We start from the raw sequence: 18,445 nt of genomic DNA on the forward strand, positions 1-18,445 counted from the left end.
CTGGTTCCCGGGTTTGGTGCACTTGATGGGAATGGGCAGTGCAGGAAAAGGTACCCTGTCTGTTAGGGATGGTACTAGCGGTAGGGAAAGGTTCCTGACGAGGAGGGAAAGCATAGGTTTGCATCTCTTCTGGACATATTCCTGACTGGGTACAAATTAGCCAGGCCAGATTCTGCCCCTTTCTACAGATGCTGAACCCACTCTGTTTATGTTACTGTAACCATGCGTGTATCCGGTTGGGCAGTCTTCCCGCCAGGATTGTTGTAAACTGTTGCTGTGTTGATTCAATACAAGTTTATTATTGCACTTGACTGTGTAAATTATTGCCGCCGCACCACTCTGTAGCCCACCTACATGTATGCTCTGTGCTGTGCATATTCTGTACTGGGTACACTCTCTGCGTTGTATAACGCATGCTGTGTACATTCTGTACTGTGTTAGCTGTTTGCTGTGAGAGTGCACACTCTCTGAGCTCTATGTTATGTGTGATCTGTATGCTGTGTTGGGCTGTGTATACTGCATGCTCTGTGTATTTTGTATTCTATTTCGAGATGTGTGTGATGTGTACTGTATGCTGTGTTTGTAAACCTTGCTATTTGTGATTTGTGCTATATATACTATGGGATTGATTTACTAAAGGCAAATATATTATGCACTTTTTAAGTGCAGATGCTCCAGAGCTTAGCAAATGAAGTGAAGCCTCACTTTACAAATAATACCCAATCACATGCAGGGAAAAAAAACAGCACTTTTGTTTGCACATGATTGGATGATGGAAGTCAGCAGAGCTAACCCTCATTTACTAAGCTCTGGAGCAACTTTGGGTTATTTCCTGCACTGGTCACTTTGTTGAACTTAGCACTTTTTTGATCAATATAATTTTCAGCACTTTCAGCACTTTTGCACATAGCGATTCATATGATGGCCTCCCAGAACGACCGCTCTCGCGTGCCCCCGGGGGAGCGCAGCAATCGCGGCCACGCCGCATTGCTAGGACACGGCGCGACCCCGATCTGTGTAAAGAGCTGCGGCCATGGCTCTTTACCCATGTGATCGGCTGTGTCCAATCACATCCAGTCATATCTAAACACGGAGATGGCGGCAATCGGCGTTTCTCACCTCACACTGACAGAGTGTGAGGAGAGGAGAGCCGATCAGCGGCATTTTCTCACAGGGAACAGCTAGGTATGTAATCAGGGCACTGATCATCAGTGCTCTGATTACAATTATGTGCCTACCAGTGCCAGCAATGCCAGCAATGCCACTGCCAGCAATCAGTGCCAACCAGCGCCCACAATTGGCACCAATCTGTGCCCACAAGTGCCAGCAATCAGTGCCCACAAGTACCAGCAATCAGCAGTGATGCTAGTCAGTGCTGGCTATCAGTGCTGCCCATCACTGCTGCCCGTCAATGCTTATCACTGCTGTCCATCAATGCCAACCATCAATGCCCATCAGGGCCACTTATCTGTGCCCACCAGTGTCACCTATCTCTGCCCAGAGCCCACCAGTGCCGCCTATCAGTGCTCATCAGTGCCACATATCAGTGCCACCTATCAGTGCCCATAAGTGCAGCATATTCGTGCCTCCTCATCAGTGCCACCTAATCAGTGCCCATAAGTGCCACCTCATCAGTGCCCATCAGTGCAGCCTATCAGTGCCCATCAGTACTGCCTCATCAGCGCCCATGAGTATAGGAGAAAAATTACTTATTTACAAAATTTACTGACAGAAACTAAGAAAAACTTTTTTCTTTTTTTTCTTTTTTTTTTTTTCAAAATTTTTGGTCTTGAAAAAAACCCAGGAGTGATTAAATACCACCAAAAGAAAGCTCTATTTGTGTGAAGAAAATTATAAAATTATAGTGTAGCATGACCGCGCATTCAAAGTGTGACAGCGCTGAAAGCTAAAAATGGATTGGGCAGGAAGGGGGTGTAAGTGCCCTGTATTGAAGTGGTTAATATGATTTTTTAAATAAATTTTGCACATGAAATGTTATTTTTTTATTATTTTTCATTGCAACCATGACTATATTTTGATCTGGATGTGATCATTTAAAGGGGACAGTTCACTTTATTAGTTAAAAAGAAAATTGGCCTTAAAAATAGAAAACTACTGTAGACAACACATTTAGGGACTGGTAAACTGCAAAATGTTACATTTTTGTTTTTGTGTTCCAATATATTGTAATTTCCAACATAGAATCACACCAGATTACACAGAGAAATTAACTCAAAGCTTTGGAAGTTTAGCAGGTTGGTGGGGATATTGGGGAAGGTAATAATTAGCAAGCGCGGTGGGTGATGGGCTCTCAGTAGAACCTAAAATGCCATTGCCATGAATGGACAAGGTGATAGGTGCACTTTAATATTTGGATTTTGAAAAGTTTTATCTACATAACTGAGAAAAGTTTGGAAAACATTGCACAACCTGATAGAAGTATATACTGTGCACAAGTTACACTTATTTTGAAATGTAAATTCACTTTATTTGAATATTCTTTTTATTATACTTAACAGAAAAAAAAATCCGAAAGTTGCACCACAAGTACCTTTTCAATTGAGTGTCCTTTTAGTAATGTAGATCTGGATGCAGAGAAATGCTATGAAATGCAAGCACAATTTCAAGTACCGGAGTTCTGTTTGTGGGACACCTATGAAAGCCAGTGGAGCATTACTATGTTCATGAAGAACAACAGTCTGTATGGTAGGAATTGTTATAATTTAGTTGACACTTTTTGGAAAGGTTAAATTAATGATCAATAGTATTAAATTATAATTATTTGTGTTTGATTTTTTTATAATCGTGTTTTTTATTGACGCTGTTTTTTTACTAGATGCATGTCCTGAAGTTGCTAGAAAAAAGCAACAGACAACAATGGAGATGCAAAGACTTGTCATCATTTTGTTTTCAGCTCTTATGTCTGTACTGTTTCTTTTAATAATATTCATTGGATGTTTTATGAAAAGGTAAATTACTTTCATTTGATGGGCTGAATGTTTAGTAATTTTATTTCATAAGGGCCTTATGGCTTTTGTATGCCTTTGCTCTTATTTAGACATGTAAAGAAAAATTGACAGTTGTTTCAAACAGGTATAAAAACCCCAAACCAAAAATATAATATTGTAGCTTACCAATCATTGGGGGTGGAGGCTGCATTTGTTTTCTTTTTTTAGGCTTTTTCCCCCTGTTTTCATTTGGTGATCTGGCCAGTAACACACCTCTTGTATTAGAGTGCCCACACTCTGGTTGCACAGGGGACACCTTTGGACAGCAGCAGTGTCAGTCTGGGGAGAGTTTTAGCTGGACTTGCAGATTTAAATACACTAACAAATTGAAGCCAAATTCCAGCTCACCCTTTATAAACAGTAACAGAAAACCATTTTTTTTTCCTTTTGGGATAAAGGTTTTACTTAAATAAAAGATGATCGTTAATATAATCACCCAACCCAGCTCTACAAACATACAATTCCCCATGGGTTGGAATCTCATCTTCGTTGCCCCATTTCCTGTATAAACTATCCCCAACAACAAAACCCAGCCCCATCTCCCACATCCCATGCACTTCTGCTACTGTTGCATGACTCCATGACACAATCCTTGTGAATATCCTGAAACCCTTACATTTTTGTGTCTCCTTTTTAAAATCCATTGTTCCCAATTCCACTGACAAACTCCTCCTGTTTCCGTCTCAGTATCCTCCCACCTCCACCTTTACAGTCTGCAATGCTGGTGACAGGATCTCGACTACCCTCACTGTCCCAAATTAAGCTGCTTCTATTTTAGCTGGCCTTTTTCCTGGACACTGATTTTATTTTGATTTAATTTTCCTCTGTAGAAGCCTCTGTGTGAAGAGCTTGGCTCCCATGCTGCTGCTCTGTAATTACTCTGTTTTGTAAATGGGTGCCAAATGCATTTTGGGGCACTTATCTTCACCCTTGTATGACTATGACCATATTTTTTAAGTGATTTTGTTGCCAATTGTGAAAAATCAGTAGCCATGAAATATTTCTCCCACTGTCATACCCTTTACACCAGGGATCCTCAAACTACGGCCCTCCAGCTGTTGCAGAACTACACATCCCATGAGGCATTGTAAAACTCTGACATTCACAGACATGACTAGGTATGATGGGAATTGTAGTTCCTGAACACCTGGAGGGCCGCAGTTTGAAGACCCCTGCTTTACACTCTTCTCCTGCACATAATCCCCCCTGTCATATTCTCTGCACCCCTTGTTTGCACATATTGTCTGCTGCCCTTACACTACACACCCTCCTCCTCTATATATTGCCCCATGGCATATGCTCTGCATTCCGCTCCTGCATATCTCCTGCAGATATTGCTTCTCATCTCACAATCTGCTTACTGCCAAATGTTATACCCTTTCTATTTCTCTCCTGCACATACTATCTGCTGTCATACCCTCTGCAATCCTCGTACACATAATGCTCCTATCATACTCTCCACACCCTTCTCCTGCACACTCTATCTGATAATACATTAAAAGTGCAGTGCTAAAAATATAATCAGTCTCTCACATGTAATTTAAACATTAAAAGTCTTTCATAAAATAATAGTCCTTTCCAGAAAGATGTAAATTTGCTCAGTAGAGACAGGTGTATAAATATAAAATTGGGTGCTCCAAAGGAAAGCATAACACCGCCGTCACCTGATTACACTGCCTCTTACCATCAAACATGGACTCTCATATGAGAAGGTCACATACACAGTATAGCTCCACTCCTGGAAAAGGTCTCCAGTTAAGATAGTTCACCACTCCTCGCTTAGGGCACACTCCTATCCTCCTGATCAGGGACCCCCCAATGATGTAATAAAGAGTAAGGGAATACCTCTCAGTGTAGTAATTCCAACTTAATTTATTATTAAAAAATAATGCACTCACTTAGGTAGCAATTAAAACAGCATATGTGTGTATCACATTGGTGTTGTCCACCAACAAGATGGCTACCACATCCTGATACACAATGACGTCACACGTCTCCAATTCCTCCCTACGTGTTTTGTCAGTATATAACGTCGTCAGTTATCTTGTTGGCTTGACAACTCCGATGTAATAGGTAGACATGTAGTTTTAATTGCTACATAAGTGAATACATTACTTTTTAATAATAAATTAAGTTGGAATTACTACACTATGAGAGGTTTTACCTTACTCTTTCTTATATCATTGGGGAGTCCCTGGAAGAGTTGATCAGGTGGATTGGAGTGTGCCCTAAGTGAGGAGTGGTGAATTATCCTCACTGGAGACCTTTCTTTAGGAGTGCAGCCATACTGTGTATGTAACCTTCTCATATGAGGGTCCACGTTTGATGGTAAGAGGCAGTGTGATCGTGAGACGGTGGTGGTGTTATCCTTTCCTTTGGAGCACTAAATTTTATGTTTATACACCTGTCTCTACTGAGCAAATTTACATCTTTCTAGAAAGGACTCTTATTTTATGAAAGATTTTCAATGTTTAAATTAGAAGTGAGAATCTGATTATATTTGTAGCACTAATATACTGCCCGCTATCATACCCTTTACACTTCTCTGCTGCATATACCACCCGCTGTCATACCCTTCATGCTCCTTTCCTGCATATACTGCCCGCTGTCATACCCTTTACACTTCTCTACTGCATATAGTACCCGCTGTCATACGCTTCATGTTCCTTTGCTGCATATACTGCCCTCTGCCATAGCCTTCACACTCCTCTCCTGCATATACTGCCTGCTGCCATACCCTTCACACACCTCTCATGTATATACTGCCCGCTGTCATACCTATCACACTCATCTTCTACATATACTGTCCACTGTCATATCCTCCATGCTCCTTTCCTGCGTATACTGCCTGCTGTCTTATCCTTTACACTCCTTTCCTGCATATACTGTCCACTGTCATACACTTCATGCTCTTTTCCTGCAAATGCTGCCTGCTGCATACCTTTTATATTGCTTTCCTGCATATACTGTGCCCGCTGTCATACCCTTCATGCTCCTTTCCTGCATATACTGCTCACTGTCATACCCAGGGCCGCTGATAAGGCAGTACAACCAGCCCTGTTGTACCAGGCCTGGCCAGCAGGGGGGACCTGTGTAGCTTCACACAGTTCAGTGGAGAAAAGAAAAAAAAACACTTTCTAATTTATACCCCGCTCAGCCGCTCCTGCTAGCATAGAGAGGGCCCGGACTGGCCATAGGGCACAAGATTAACTGGCTGTGATATGCAGGGCTGGCCGCGGGTGGATGTTCTGCATATGTTGGGTGGTGGTGGGAGGAGCAGAAGGAGTCTCTCCATTCCCCTGCCCACGAAGCCGTTCCAAGGCAAGCTAGGCTGCAGATGGACTGAAAATCCCGGTTTGTGCATGCATGCCGCAGCCGCCAGGCACTCCAGGATGACAGGAGAGGAGAAGGAACGGAGAATCCGAGGCCTTCTGCACTACCACCTTCAGACCTGCCTCCTGCACATAAAAGCTGGCGAGGTGCTGCGGGCACTTATATGAAAGCAGTGCGGCTGGTGTATGCCCACCTCCTTTCCCGCAAGTGAAGGGGTCTAATCAGATGCTCCAGGCCAGAGAGCGCTTGGTTTTCCTATGGTAACTGTACTTTTTTTTTCCCTCAGTGACTGCAGTCTGATTAATCAATGTGCACCTGCTGTCTCTGGGCACAATGGTCTCCACTTCAGCTTGAGCCAGGCACACCGCTGCGCATATTGCTGGCTGCTCTGCTCAAATCCCAGCTGCCTGCTGCTGTGGCTGCCCATTGCCTTCCTTGGTGGAGTGATCTTTCTCCGTTGAGCTCCACACTCAGTAGCCGAGGCCAAGAGGCTTATGTGAGGCTGGCGGGCAGTGGGCGGCAGCTGACAGATCTGTGTCCTCTCAGCTTATGCAGAGTGGAAACGGACACAGCCCACTCTGCTCTAAGGGTTGCTGGTGTAAACAAACCGGCTGTCCGTTTACGCCCGACTGCCCTCCAATACAATCCACTAGATGGAGGGAAATGGATCCTTTTTCGTTTTGTTTAGTGGAATGGATTGAAGGTAGGTGGATGTAAATGGACACAAGTCTGTTTACATTCATCACTCTATAGTGAAATGAATGGAGGGTCAGATCAGGTCTGCCTATAGATATTAAAGAGGTCTGTTTTCAACTGAAAACAATATTAATTTTGAATAATCAAATTTATAACAGGCTGGAGAAAGATAGGCGGAGTCTGGGGCAGGTCCAGGGGTGGGGTTGAGGGTGGGGCTGAAGGGGGCCCCATCAGGTAGGCTGTAGGGGGCCCCATGATTTCTATCAGCAGTCCTGGTCATACCTTTTACACTCCTATCCTGCATATACTGCTCACTGTCATACCCTTTACACTCCTCTCCTGCATATACTGCTCACTGTCATACCCTTTACACTCCTCTCCTGCATACTGTATACTGCCCGCTGTCATACGCTTCACACTGCCATCAATTACAGACTGAAGGATAAAAAGTGCATAAAAGGTAATATTACATTCCTTATTCAGGAAACGCCCTGTAGCTTCAAGCATTATAATCTTATCGAAATAAAGTAATTTTAACAAAAATACTTTATGTTTTGTTTTTTGAGGGGGATCTTTCAGAAGGTGTTTTTGGTTAGAGAACCATTTAGTGAATGCATTTAAATCCCAAGCATTCTAAATCTTATATTCTGAGCCTAATGATATCATGTACTAAGCTCTGGCATGTGTAATGAAAGATAAAGACTTTTAGCACAAAAGCAGACAGGATGCTTCAAAACCAACACTTGCAAGATCAGCAACGTGTCTGGAACAGATAAAACTAAAATGTCTTTCATAATGTGTCATATATTTATTTTTCTGTCTGTCCTTTTAACAGGGTGAAGAAATGTGTGTTGCCTACAATACCTGATCCAAAAAATGCATTTTATGACCTATACGACAGTCACAATGGATACCTACAGGTAACATTTACAACTACATGATACAAGTGTGCTACATCAGGGGAGAAGAATAATCTTGAAGGAGTAAGGTTATTTTTGCACTATAGAGGTATAAAAAAGATCTCAAGGGGATCTCAAAGCACAGTACTAAATGCAAAAAAAAAAAAAAAAAAAAAAAAGTAAAAGTAGTGTGTATGTATATATATATATATATATATATATATATACAGTATCTCACAAAAGTGAGTACACCCCTCACATTTTTGTAAGTATTTTATTCTATCTTTTCATGTGACAACACTGAAGAAATGACACTTTGCTACAATGTAAAGTAGTGAGTGTACAGCTTGTATAACAGTGTAAATTTGCCATCCCCTCTAAATAACTCTAAACATCACGGAGCTGGTGGATGTTAGAGACCTTGCGCTCCTCCACCTTCGGTTTGAAGATGCCTCACAGATGCTCAATAGGGATGAGCTGAACACCCCCCGGTTCGGTTCGCAGCAGAACATGCGAACTGGCAAAAAATGTGTTTGAACATGCGAACGCCGTTAAAGTCTATGGGACACAAACTTATATGCAAAATCATTGCCATAAAAAGTGTTTGGAGACCTGGGTCCTGCCCCAGGGGACATGTATCAATGCAAAAAAGTTTTAAAACTGCCCTTTTTTCAGGAGCAGTGATTTTAATAATGCTTAAAGCGAAACAATAAAAATAAAATATTTCGGGGGGCGTGTCCGGACCTGCTGCTGGAAGGACGCATGTGAGCTGAGCTCCTCTTAGCCCACTCTAATCTAAGGCCATCCGTTGCCTTATAACGTGTTCCCGCAGCCATAAGTTATAAAATATTGATCCCAGACCCCTGCTGAACGGCCCTGGACTGTTATTTATGATCTTGCCTGATCTGACCCCGCTCACGGCTGAGATTTCTCCCTGACACCGGGACCTTCCGCCGCCATCTTGGGACCTACAAGCGAACCGGCGGCGCTTCTTTCCTGATCCCACGGACTCGCGGATCGGTGAGCGACTGGACGGGGCCCGCTCTGATCCTGGGGACTGCACCGATTGGTCTGCGGAACCGGGGAGGCCGCGGAGAACCATCCGGCACCCGGCCTCGGTATCCTGCGGCCTTGCGGCCTGACACGGCCTGCGGTCTGGATTACAAACGCTCCGGATCACAGTGAGTAGGATCGCCCGCTGTCGGGTCCCTGGGGGGCGCCAGACCACCCGATCCTCCCTTCCTCTATCCCCGTGGGTGCCCCAGTGATTGTTTACTGCCTCGGCGGCCTTCTCCTAGGACAGACCGAGGCTTCGGCCTGCTCCTGGAGGCCGGCGGCCATCTTGGGACTCCCATATATATCCAGAATTCATCCCCTCTACCCCTCCAGCTGTATGGTTATTCACAAGGTGCTGGGGACTGCAGGATCTGCCTCTCTCATCCCAGACTGTCAGGAAGGGGAGGTAGAGATGTACTCAGGGGGATCTGAGGATCCAAATGGAACACAACATTACTCTGAGAGAGATGCTGCCTAAATAAACCCTGGGCCCCTGTCTGCTCACCAAGACCTCCATACAGCAGTTTTAGCAATACATAGCGCTGGAGGTAAGCCTGCATGTTTGATCACTAAAACCTCTGTGTACCTCATGGGCAAAATTGGCCAACAGCAACGAAATTACAAACCACTTTTTGTGCCACGAGAAGAACCAACAATGGAGCGTTATGTTACCAGACCACAGCTAACCTCCTCTAATTCCTCCGCGAATCCTTTCGCCCTACTGGATCCCTCCCTGGATTCGGAAGATGCCGCAAGCTCCTCTCTGACTAGCTCGCAAAACCCTGCAACCATTCTTTCACCCTCAAATATGATTCTCACCCCTGACATCCTGGACTCCAAGCTGCAGCTTTTAATCAACAGATTACGTCCAATGTTTCGGCTGAGGTGAGCAAGCTAGCTGCTGAATTGAGAGGGGAAATAACCCAAATTGGAGATCGCACAGACACTCTGGAGAACAAATTCGACGAAATGGTAAATTATGTACAAGCGATCGAGGAGGAAAATCATAACTTACGCCTTTCCGTATCTCAACTCCAATTACAACAAGAAGACTTGGAGAACAGAGAAAACCTACGATTCAAAGGGATTCCGGAAACAGTGTGCGACTCTGAACTCCGACCTTAGCTTCTGAGCCTTTTTAATAATCTGGCTCCCTCAGTTGTGGACATAGATTGGCGATTGGACAGGGCCCATAGATCCCTGGGCCCAAAACCTCCGGCTGGAGCTAGACCCAGGGATGTTGTGGTACTGTTCCACTACTTTGAAAGTAAAGAGGCACTAACCCTGGCGACCCGCAATAAATCTCAAATTACGTACAAGGGCGCCAAGCTGCAGATCTTTAGCGATCTTTCGCCCATCACTCTCGCTAAACGGAGGAACTTGCGTCCCCTCACCTCACACTTGCAACAACACAAGATACCATATTACTGGGGATTCCCTTTCCGTCTAGCTGTATCCTAAGATGGAGCCCAATATTCTTTACGTGATTTACAAGAAGCTGAGGCCTTCCTAAAAAGTCTGGGTCTCCCCCCTTTACCGGAAGAAGATAATATCCCTCCTAACACACAGGCCCGTTTGCCTCCAACTACACCCACTCGCATCTGGACTCCTGTTCGGGGCAAATCAAAGAAGCACTTTTCTACTCCTCAACACCTGAGATCTTCTAAGCAACCTCCTTGAGTATCCCTCTGAACGCTCTTATTTTTGGTTCTATTTTTCCCTGCCTTTAGCATTTCCGTTTCCTCTCAGAGTTTTGGACGCATTTTTTTAGACGAAACGATGTTGCTGTTTTGGTCCTTCCAGTTTTTGTATCTGCCTTTTTCGGGGCAGAATATTTCTCATCCCTTGAGATACATTTACTAAAGGTTTTTGGAAATTTTAAGTATCAAACATACCTGTTATATTTGTTAACCTTGCTTTTTCCTAAGGACTCACAGGTTTTTCTTCAAAATCTTTTTGTCCTATTTTTGTCTTTCCTGCTACCAAATGCATAAGGTGAGCAGCGGTCCCTCTCCCATCTCCTCAAGCAGAATCGCCAGATGGAGGTCCGCCCACGTCCCCACTAGGCCCTGGTCTATGCCCAGGGCTCCCTGAGAAACTGTTTCTTCTCGGGTCCACAGAATTTTGAAGTACTTTTTCCATTTTTTCTTTTGACTTTCCTTTTTTGTTTTTTTTACAGTTCCTATGCATATCTATTGATGTGTTCCATAGTTTGAGACCCCACGGTCATTCTCATTTTACTCTAAGGGAGAAAGAACTTGGGGTGTGTTTTTCAATATTTAGAGATAGGAAAACGTTCATTATTATAATTACTTGTAAACTGCAATGTGTATACTCCTATTCTCATGTTACTTCCAGACTTATAGTACTAGTTGCTTTCACACTAGCCTTCCTAGATAGATCACAGCCATGGCTCTAAAAATTATGTCCTATAATGTAAAAGGCCTGGGCTCCATTGGTAAACGCTGGATGGCCCTGAAAGATTTCAGGGCCTCGGGCGCAGACATAGTGATGATCCAGGAGACCCACTTTCGGGCAGGAGGATCATTAAAATTTGCCTCCAGGTTTTTTCCCATTTCCTATCTTGCCTCTGATTCTACGGGCAAGGCAGGAGTGGCAATCTTGATCAGGAAAGCATGTCCTGTCAAGGTTCGGAGGTCACATGTAGATCCTCATGGGAGATTTCTTATTCTAGAATGTGAATACATGTCTACCTCTTTTACACTGGTTAATTTGTACGCCCCAAACACGGGTCAGATTGAGTTCCTCAACAAACTCTTTGATACTCCCCAATATCGCTCACAACCATTTATGGTAGTTGGTGGGGACTTCAATCTGGTCATGTCACCCAATAGGGACAGACAAGCGCTTTTTAATACTACCCCACCTAAAAGAATATTGTTTCAAGCCAATGCATTCCGTAAATGTATTAGATCATACAGATTATTCGACTCATGGAGGATAAAACATCCCTCTGTTAAGTAATTTACGTTTTACTCACCAGCTCATAAAATGTACTCCCGTCTTGATCATTTTTTTATCTCGGCTCCACTTATTCCTTATGTAGTTGAGTCAGACATTTCCCCTATTACATGGTCAGACCACGCGCCCATTACACTAGATCTAATGTTATCCCAAACTTACACTAAATCCTGTCACTGGCGTTTTAATGACCACCTTTTGCAGTCTGAAGTATCCCAATCTATCCTAGCAAATAGCTTGAAAGATTACTTTATACTCAACTCTGGATCGGTATCTCAGGTTTCTACACTGTGGGAGGCACATAAGGCTGTTTTCCGAGGTGCGTGTATAGCTGAGGGGTCTCGGCTGAAGAGAGATAGAAACAGTTGGAGTCCGCTTCCACTCCTCCATGACGACATCACGAAGCTGGTGGATGTTAGAGACCTTGTGCTCTTCCACCTTCCATTTGAGGATGCCCCACAGATCCTCAATAGGGTTTAGTTCTGGAGACATGCTTGGCCAGTCCATCACCTTTACCCTCAGCTTCTTTAGCAAGGCGGTGGTCGTCTTGGAGGTGTGTTTGGGGTCGTTATCATGTTGGAATACTGCCCTGCAGCCCAGTCTCCAAAGGAAGGGGATCATGCTCTGCTTCAGTATGATACAGTACATTTTGGCATTCATGGTTCCCTCAATGAACTGAAGCTTCCCAGTGATGTCCCATCATGCAGCCCCAGACCATGACACTCCCACCACCATGCTTGACTGTAGACAAGACACACTTGTCTTTGTACTCCTCACCTGGTTGCCACCACACACACTTGACACCATCTGAACCAAATAAGTTTATATTGGTCTCATCAGACCACAGGACGTGGTTCCAGTAATCCATGTTCTTTGTCTACTTGTCTTCAGCAAACTGTTTGCGGGCTTTCTTGTGCATCATCTTTAGAAGAGGCTTCCTTCTGGGACGACAGCCATGCAGACCAATTTGATGCAGTGTGCAGCGTATGGTCTGAGCACTGACAGGTTGACCCCCCCACCCCTTCAACCTCTGCAGCAATGCTGGCAGCACTCATACATCTATTTCCTAAAAACAACCTCTGGATATGACGCTGAGCACGTACACTCAACTTCTTTGGTCGACCATGGTGATGCCTGTTCTGAGTGGAATCTGTCCTGTTAAACCGCTGTATGGTCTTGGCCAATGTGCTGCAGCTCAGTTTCAGGGTCTTAGCATTCTTCCTAGAGCCTAAGCCATCTTTATGTAGAGGAGCAATTATTTTTTTCAGATCCTCAGAGAGTTCTTTGCCGTGAGGTGCCATTTTGAACTTCCAGTGACCAGTATGAGAGATTGAGAGTTATAACACCAAATTTAACACACCTGCTCCCTATTCACTTCTGAGACCTTGTAACACTAACGAGTCACATGACACCAGAGAGATAAAATGGCTAATTGGCCCCAATTTGGACATTTTCACTTAGGGGTGTACTCACTTTTATTGCCAACAGTTTAGAAATTAATGGCTGTGTGCTGAGTTATTTTGAGGGGACAGAAAATTTACACTGTTATACAAGCTGTACACTCACTACTTTACATTATAGCAAAGTATAGTTTCTTCAGTCTTGTCACATGAAAAGATGATAAAATATTTACAAAAATGTAAGGGGTGTACTCACTTGTGTGAGATACTGTATATATATATATATATATATATATATATATATATATATATATATATATAATATTACCAAAAGTATTGGGACGCCTGCCTTTATACGCACATGAATGATATTCCAGTCTTATGCCGCATACACACTATCGCACATTCCGACAACAAAATCCATGTTTTTTTTCTGACGGATGTTGGCTCAAACTTGTCTTGCATACACACAGTCGCACAAATCTTGTCGGAAATTCCAAATGTCAAGAACACGATGACGTACAACACGTACAACGAGCCGAGAAAAATGAAGTTCAATAGCCAATGCGGCTCTTCTGCTTGATTCCGAGCATGCGTGGAACTTTGTGCGTCAGAATTGTGTACACACAATCGGAATTTACGACAACGGATTTTGTTGTCGGAAAATTTGAGATCCAAATCTCAATCTCAATCTTTTTTTTTTTTTAACAGAAAAGTTTTTATTTGTCTCCTATTGGAGAGATTCAACATACAAACATATTTACAAAGAGCATAATGTTGCTACATTTTTCCAGATATGTACATTAAAATAAGTGCATATTTCCTATTCATACAATCTGAAATCATTTTGTTAATGCTTACGTTGCCATTATTGCTTTGTATACCCTCCTATCCGGAGGGAAGGATTTGTGCATCATCAATCATACTGAATTATCCATGTTTACCTCTACATCATTGTAAACTTTTCCAGGCAGTCTTTATGTTATCTAATTGCCAGGGTATTCCCACAGTAAATTTTGACAGGTCTTCCACTGGAGGAGGGGGGGGGGGGGAGAGGGAAAAGGAAAAGAGGAAGGGGAAGCGGAAAGAGGAGGGGCCAGGAGGAGAGGGGGGGGGAAGAGGCCAAAGGCGGGAGGGGGGGGGGGAGGGCACCAGAGAGACCAACAACCTGTGTTTGACAGATCATTAATGGGCATTGCTACTGTTTGGTCCAGGCTCCCCAAATCTTGGAGAACTTTTTGGGGCATTTACGGTTGATATACGTGATTTTATAAAGCGGTAAAATGGAATTTATCATATCCTTCCATTGGGCTACCGTGGGGGGGTCGGGTTGTTTCCACCTGAGGAGAATAGCCTTCCTGGCATAGAATGAGGCGTAGAATACAAACAGTCTTTTGTGCATACTAGGTATAATATTGTCACACACCCCGAGCAATAGAATAATCGGGCTTCTTTGTATATTTAGATTACCTACTGTATTAATCACTTCAACCACCTCTGTCCAGAATTTTTGTATAAGCGGGCATTCCCAGACTACATGGATAAAGGTACCCAGCTCCCTCGTACATTTCGGACATCTGTCCGTTTGTGTCGGGTATATTCTAGCTAATCTCTGTGGTGTGTAATACACTCTATGGATAAATTTGAGCTGGATAAATCTATCCCTTGCCGATATCATAAGGGGGATATATTGCTGCAGACCTTCCTCCCAATCATCTGGAGCCAGTTCCGGAACGTCCCTCTTCCATTTGTCGTACAGTCCCATTTCTCCAGCCTGCTCCTCGGTCAGAATTTGATTGTATAGAGAGGATAAAATTCGATCCAAGTGTTTAGAAATGAGAAGCTTCTCTACCCCGTGTGACTGCAAAGCAACCCCGCCTGGGTACTGGGCCTGTATCGCATGGCGCAATTGCAGATAGCGAAAGAGCATTTTGGAGGGAAGCTGGAAGTCATTTTTTTAGAGTGTCATACGGGAGAACTCCCTCCCCAGACCATACTTGTTGCATTATTTTAATTCCATATCTTGCCCACAGGGCTGGATCTGGGACTGTTTGGAGATGTTTTAATTTAGGGTTGCCCCACAGCGGTGTATAAGGAGAGATAGTGTTGGGTCCTGCAATCTTCTTTGACATCTGTTCCCATACCCCCACTGTCGTTCGCATCGGAGTTGTCATATCCTTATGTGCCTTGGCCCCTCTAAAGACCAGATTACTCAAAGCTGAGTATGAACCCAGTATTGCTGCCTCAAGATTAAGTGAGGGGTTAGATTTCGGTTGGGAAAACCACCAACGGACAGTAACTGCTACTGCAGCCCAATTGTATTTTTTGAAGCATGGGAGCGCCAGGCCTCCCAGCGATAAAGGGAGTTGAAGGGTGGTTCGTGCTACTCTGGGGGCAGAGCCCCCCCACACAAATGAGCTAACAATCTGATCCAGTTTGTCAAAGAAGGATTTGGGGATAGGGACTGGGGTGTTACGGAATACGTATAAGAATTTGGGGAGGAACGTCATTTTTAATAGATTAACCCTACCTACTGGTGATAAGGGGAGGGACCTCCAGGCCTGACAGCGGGTAGTAAGTTGGTGTAAGATTGGGTATACATTGTCTATCAAGTACATGTGTGGCTCTCTCTGAATCTCAATCCCCAGGTATTTAAACTTAGAGACCAAAACTAGAGGGTTTGAAGGGTCCACATCAGGCAATGTCGGAGAAAATGAGAATATAATGGATTTAGCCCAGTTGATCCGGATGCCTGAGAAGGATCCATATTGATTAATAACTTTGAGGGCTGCTGTCAGCGATGTTGATGCATCCGGAAGGTACAGCAATGCATCATCAGCATACAATGAAAGCCTCTCATTCAGCGGACCAACCTTTATCTCCCCAACCTCCGGGGACATTCTGAGCAGAATAGCCAGAGGCTCAATGGCTAGAGCGAACAGACCCGGGGACAACGGACAACCCTGTCTGGTCCCTCTCTCCAAAGAAAAAGGGGGAGAAAGCAATCCATTCGTTCGGACTCTTGCTGTGGGATTCGTATAAAGTAATTTTATCCATGAGATGAACCGGGGGCCAAAATTGAAGCGTTGTAGTACTTGCCACAAGAACCTCCACTCTACCGAGTCGAAGGCCTTCTCGGCGTCCAGAGAGGCGACCACTCCCAAGGATTGGGACCTCTCTGCGTGGGAAATATTAGTGTATAATCTACGTAAATTTATGTCCGTGCCTTTACCTGGCATAAAGCCCGTCTGGTCGCCATTTATAATAGATAGGATGACCGAATTAAGTCTATTTGCTAGGATTTTGGTAGTTATTTTGGCATCTACATTTAGAAGTGAGATGGGACGATACGATGAACACGACGTGGGATCTTTGTTGGGTTTAGCTATAACTACAATTACAGCCTCTGACATTGAAGGAGGGAGGGAGCCTTCTTTTAGCATTGTGAGGAGCAGTCTGTGAAATATAGGGAGGAGGAGTTCATTGTTTGTCTTATAAAATTCTGCAGGCAGGCCGTCAGGGCCTGGAGTTTTTGCTGACTGAAGAGATGCCACTGCTGTCTGGACCTCTTTAAGAGTAATTGGTTCTTCTAATGTGTTTCTTGCCTCTGTAGTTAATTGGGGGAAATCAATCTGATCTAAGAATTCACACATATCTTCCTCAGTAGAGGTGACCTTAGAGGTATATAGCTGTTGATAATATTGCGTAAATTGCCCATTTATGGCCTTGGGATCAGAGTGAATCACACCCTTTTCATTTTTGATATGGGCTATGTGTAGGGAAGAGGAACGTTCCTTGGCCAGCCAAGCTAACATTCTACCTGTCTTCTCTCCCTGTTCGAAGATCCTTTGCGACTGAGCCAGCAGTTGTTTCTTAGTGGTCTCAATCCGCAAAAGAGAGATTTCTCTATGTAAAGACTGCATAGCATCATATATTAATACGTCTCTAGTGTGTATATACTCGTTTTCCAAAAGGAGTGCCTTTCTCTCAGCTTCCTCTAATGCCAACCGTGTATCCTTCCTAACCCTCCCAATTGCCATTTTGTATTGTCCCCTAGTGTACGCCTCAAAGGCATCCCAAAGCGTAGGTGGAGAAACCGTGCCTTCATTGAGCGTCCAATAGACCCCCAACTCGCCCTCCACCAGGGGGACCACCCTCTCATCCGAAATCCAGAGCCCCGAGAGTCGCCAAAGGGCATTTCCCATAGGAGAGTCTGTTTGCATTTTTAATAGGAGGGGAGCGTGGTCTGAATACCTCGCGGCAGAATCTCCACCTCAAGTATTCTGGGGAGCAGAGAGTCAGAGGAGTACATCAAATCGATTCTAGAGAAGGATGCATGCGCCGCAGAGTGACATGTGTACTGTCTCTCCCCCGGATGCCTCAATCTCCAGATATCCGTAAATCCATAATTGTCAGCCCACTGTGATAAGGGGGTCACCCCTGATGGTCCCACACCCAATCTATCCATGTCTGGGTCTGGGGTCATGTTAAAATCTCCGGCCATAAGTACCCCAGCCGAAGGGTACTGAGCTATTATTGGGGTAATTTTCTTAAGGATCTCCATCGTGGCTGGGGGGGGGATATATACACCTACCATGAGTAATTCTATCCTGTCGCACATTGCATGAATGGCCACATATCTTCCATCTGGATCCAAATCAAGATCCAACAGTGTAAACCCCACCGACTTGTGGACCAAGACACTGACACCCCGGGAGTACGAGGAATAAGTCGAGTGATAATATGCACCGACCCACGGTCTCCGCAGTGCCAGCGTCCTGCCCCCCACCAGGTGAGTCTCTTGAAACACACATATATGCGGGTTATATTTTTTCAGGAAATTAAAAACCAAAGATCTCTTAATTTTGGAATTCAACCCTCTAACATTCCACGACAGCAGTGTCAGTGGTGGCATTGATTCGCTGTTAAAAATAGGAAACCAGGCTGGCAACCAACCCCTCTTGGGGCCATTTTAAATTTGAGCAGGAGAAAAGAGAGCAAAAATGGCCTACATCCATTACCCTGAGAATCAGACAGCAGACCTCTCATGCCATCCAGTGGACAGAGATCA

At 44.2% G+C, this 18,445-nt stretch overlaps 1 protein-coding gene across 2 annotated transcripts in view; it reads left to right on the forward strand.

The window, feature by feature from the left end:
- The window catches only part of LOC141127789 (cytokine receptor-like factor 2), a 201,431-nt gene that overhangs the window by 15,233 nt on the left and 167,753 nt on the right, over nt 1-18,445 (forward strand). For both annotated transcript variants that reach the window (XR_012241593.1, XM_073614567.1), the window contains exons 3-5: nt 2,520-2,706; nt 2,837-2,969; nt 7,873-7,957. Coding sequence is in view for 1 of the 2 variants with exons in the window: in XM_073614567.1 (XP_073470668.1) it covers nt 2,520-2,706; nt 2,837-2,969; nt 7,873-7,957 (405 nt within the window). In the remaining variant the exon portion in view is untranslated. The remainder of the gene's footprint in view (nt 1-2,519; nt 2,707-2,836; nt 2,970-7,872; nt 7,958-18,445) is intronic.

Source organism: Aquarana catesbeiana, linkage group LG02 (assembly GCF_042186555.1).
Source record: "Aquarana catesbeiana isolate 2022-GZ linkage group LG02, ASM4218655v1, whole genome shotgun sequence".
In the NCBI taxonomy this organism is placed as follows: Eukaryota; Metazoa; Chordata; class Amphibia; order Anura; family Ranidae; genus Aquarana; species Aquarana catesbeiana.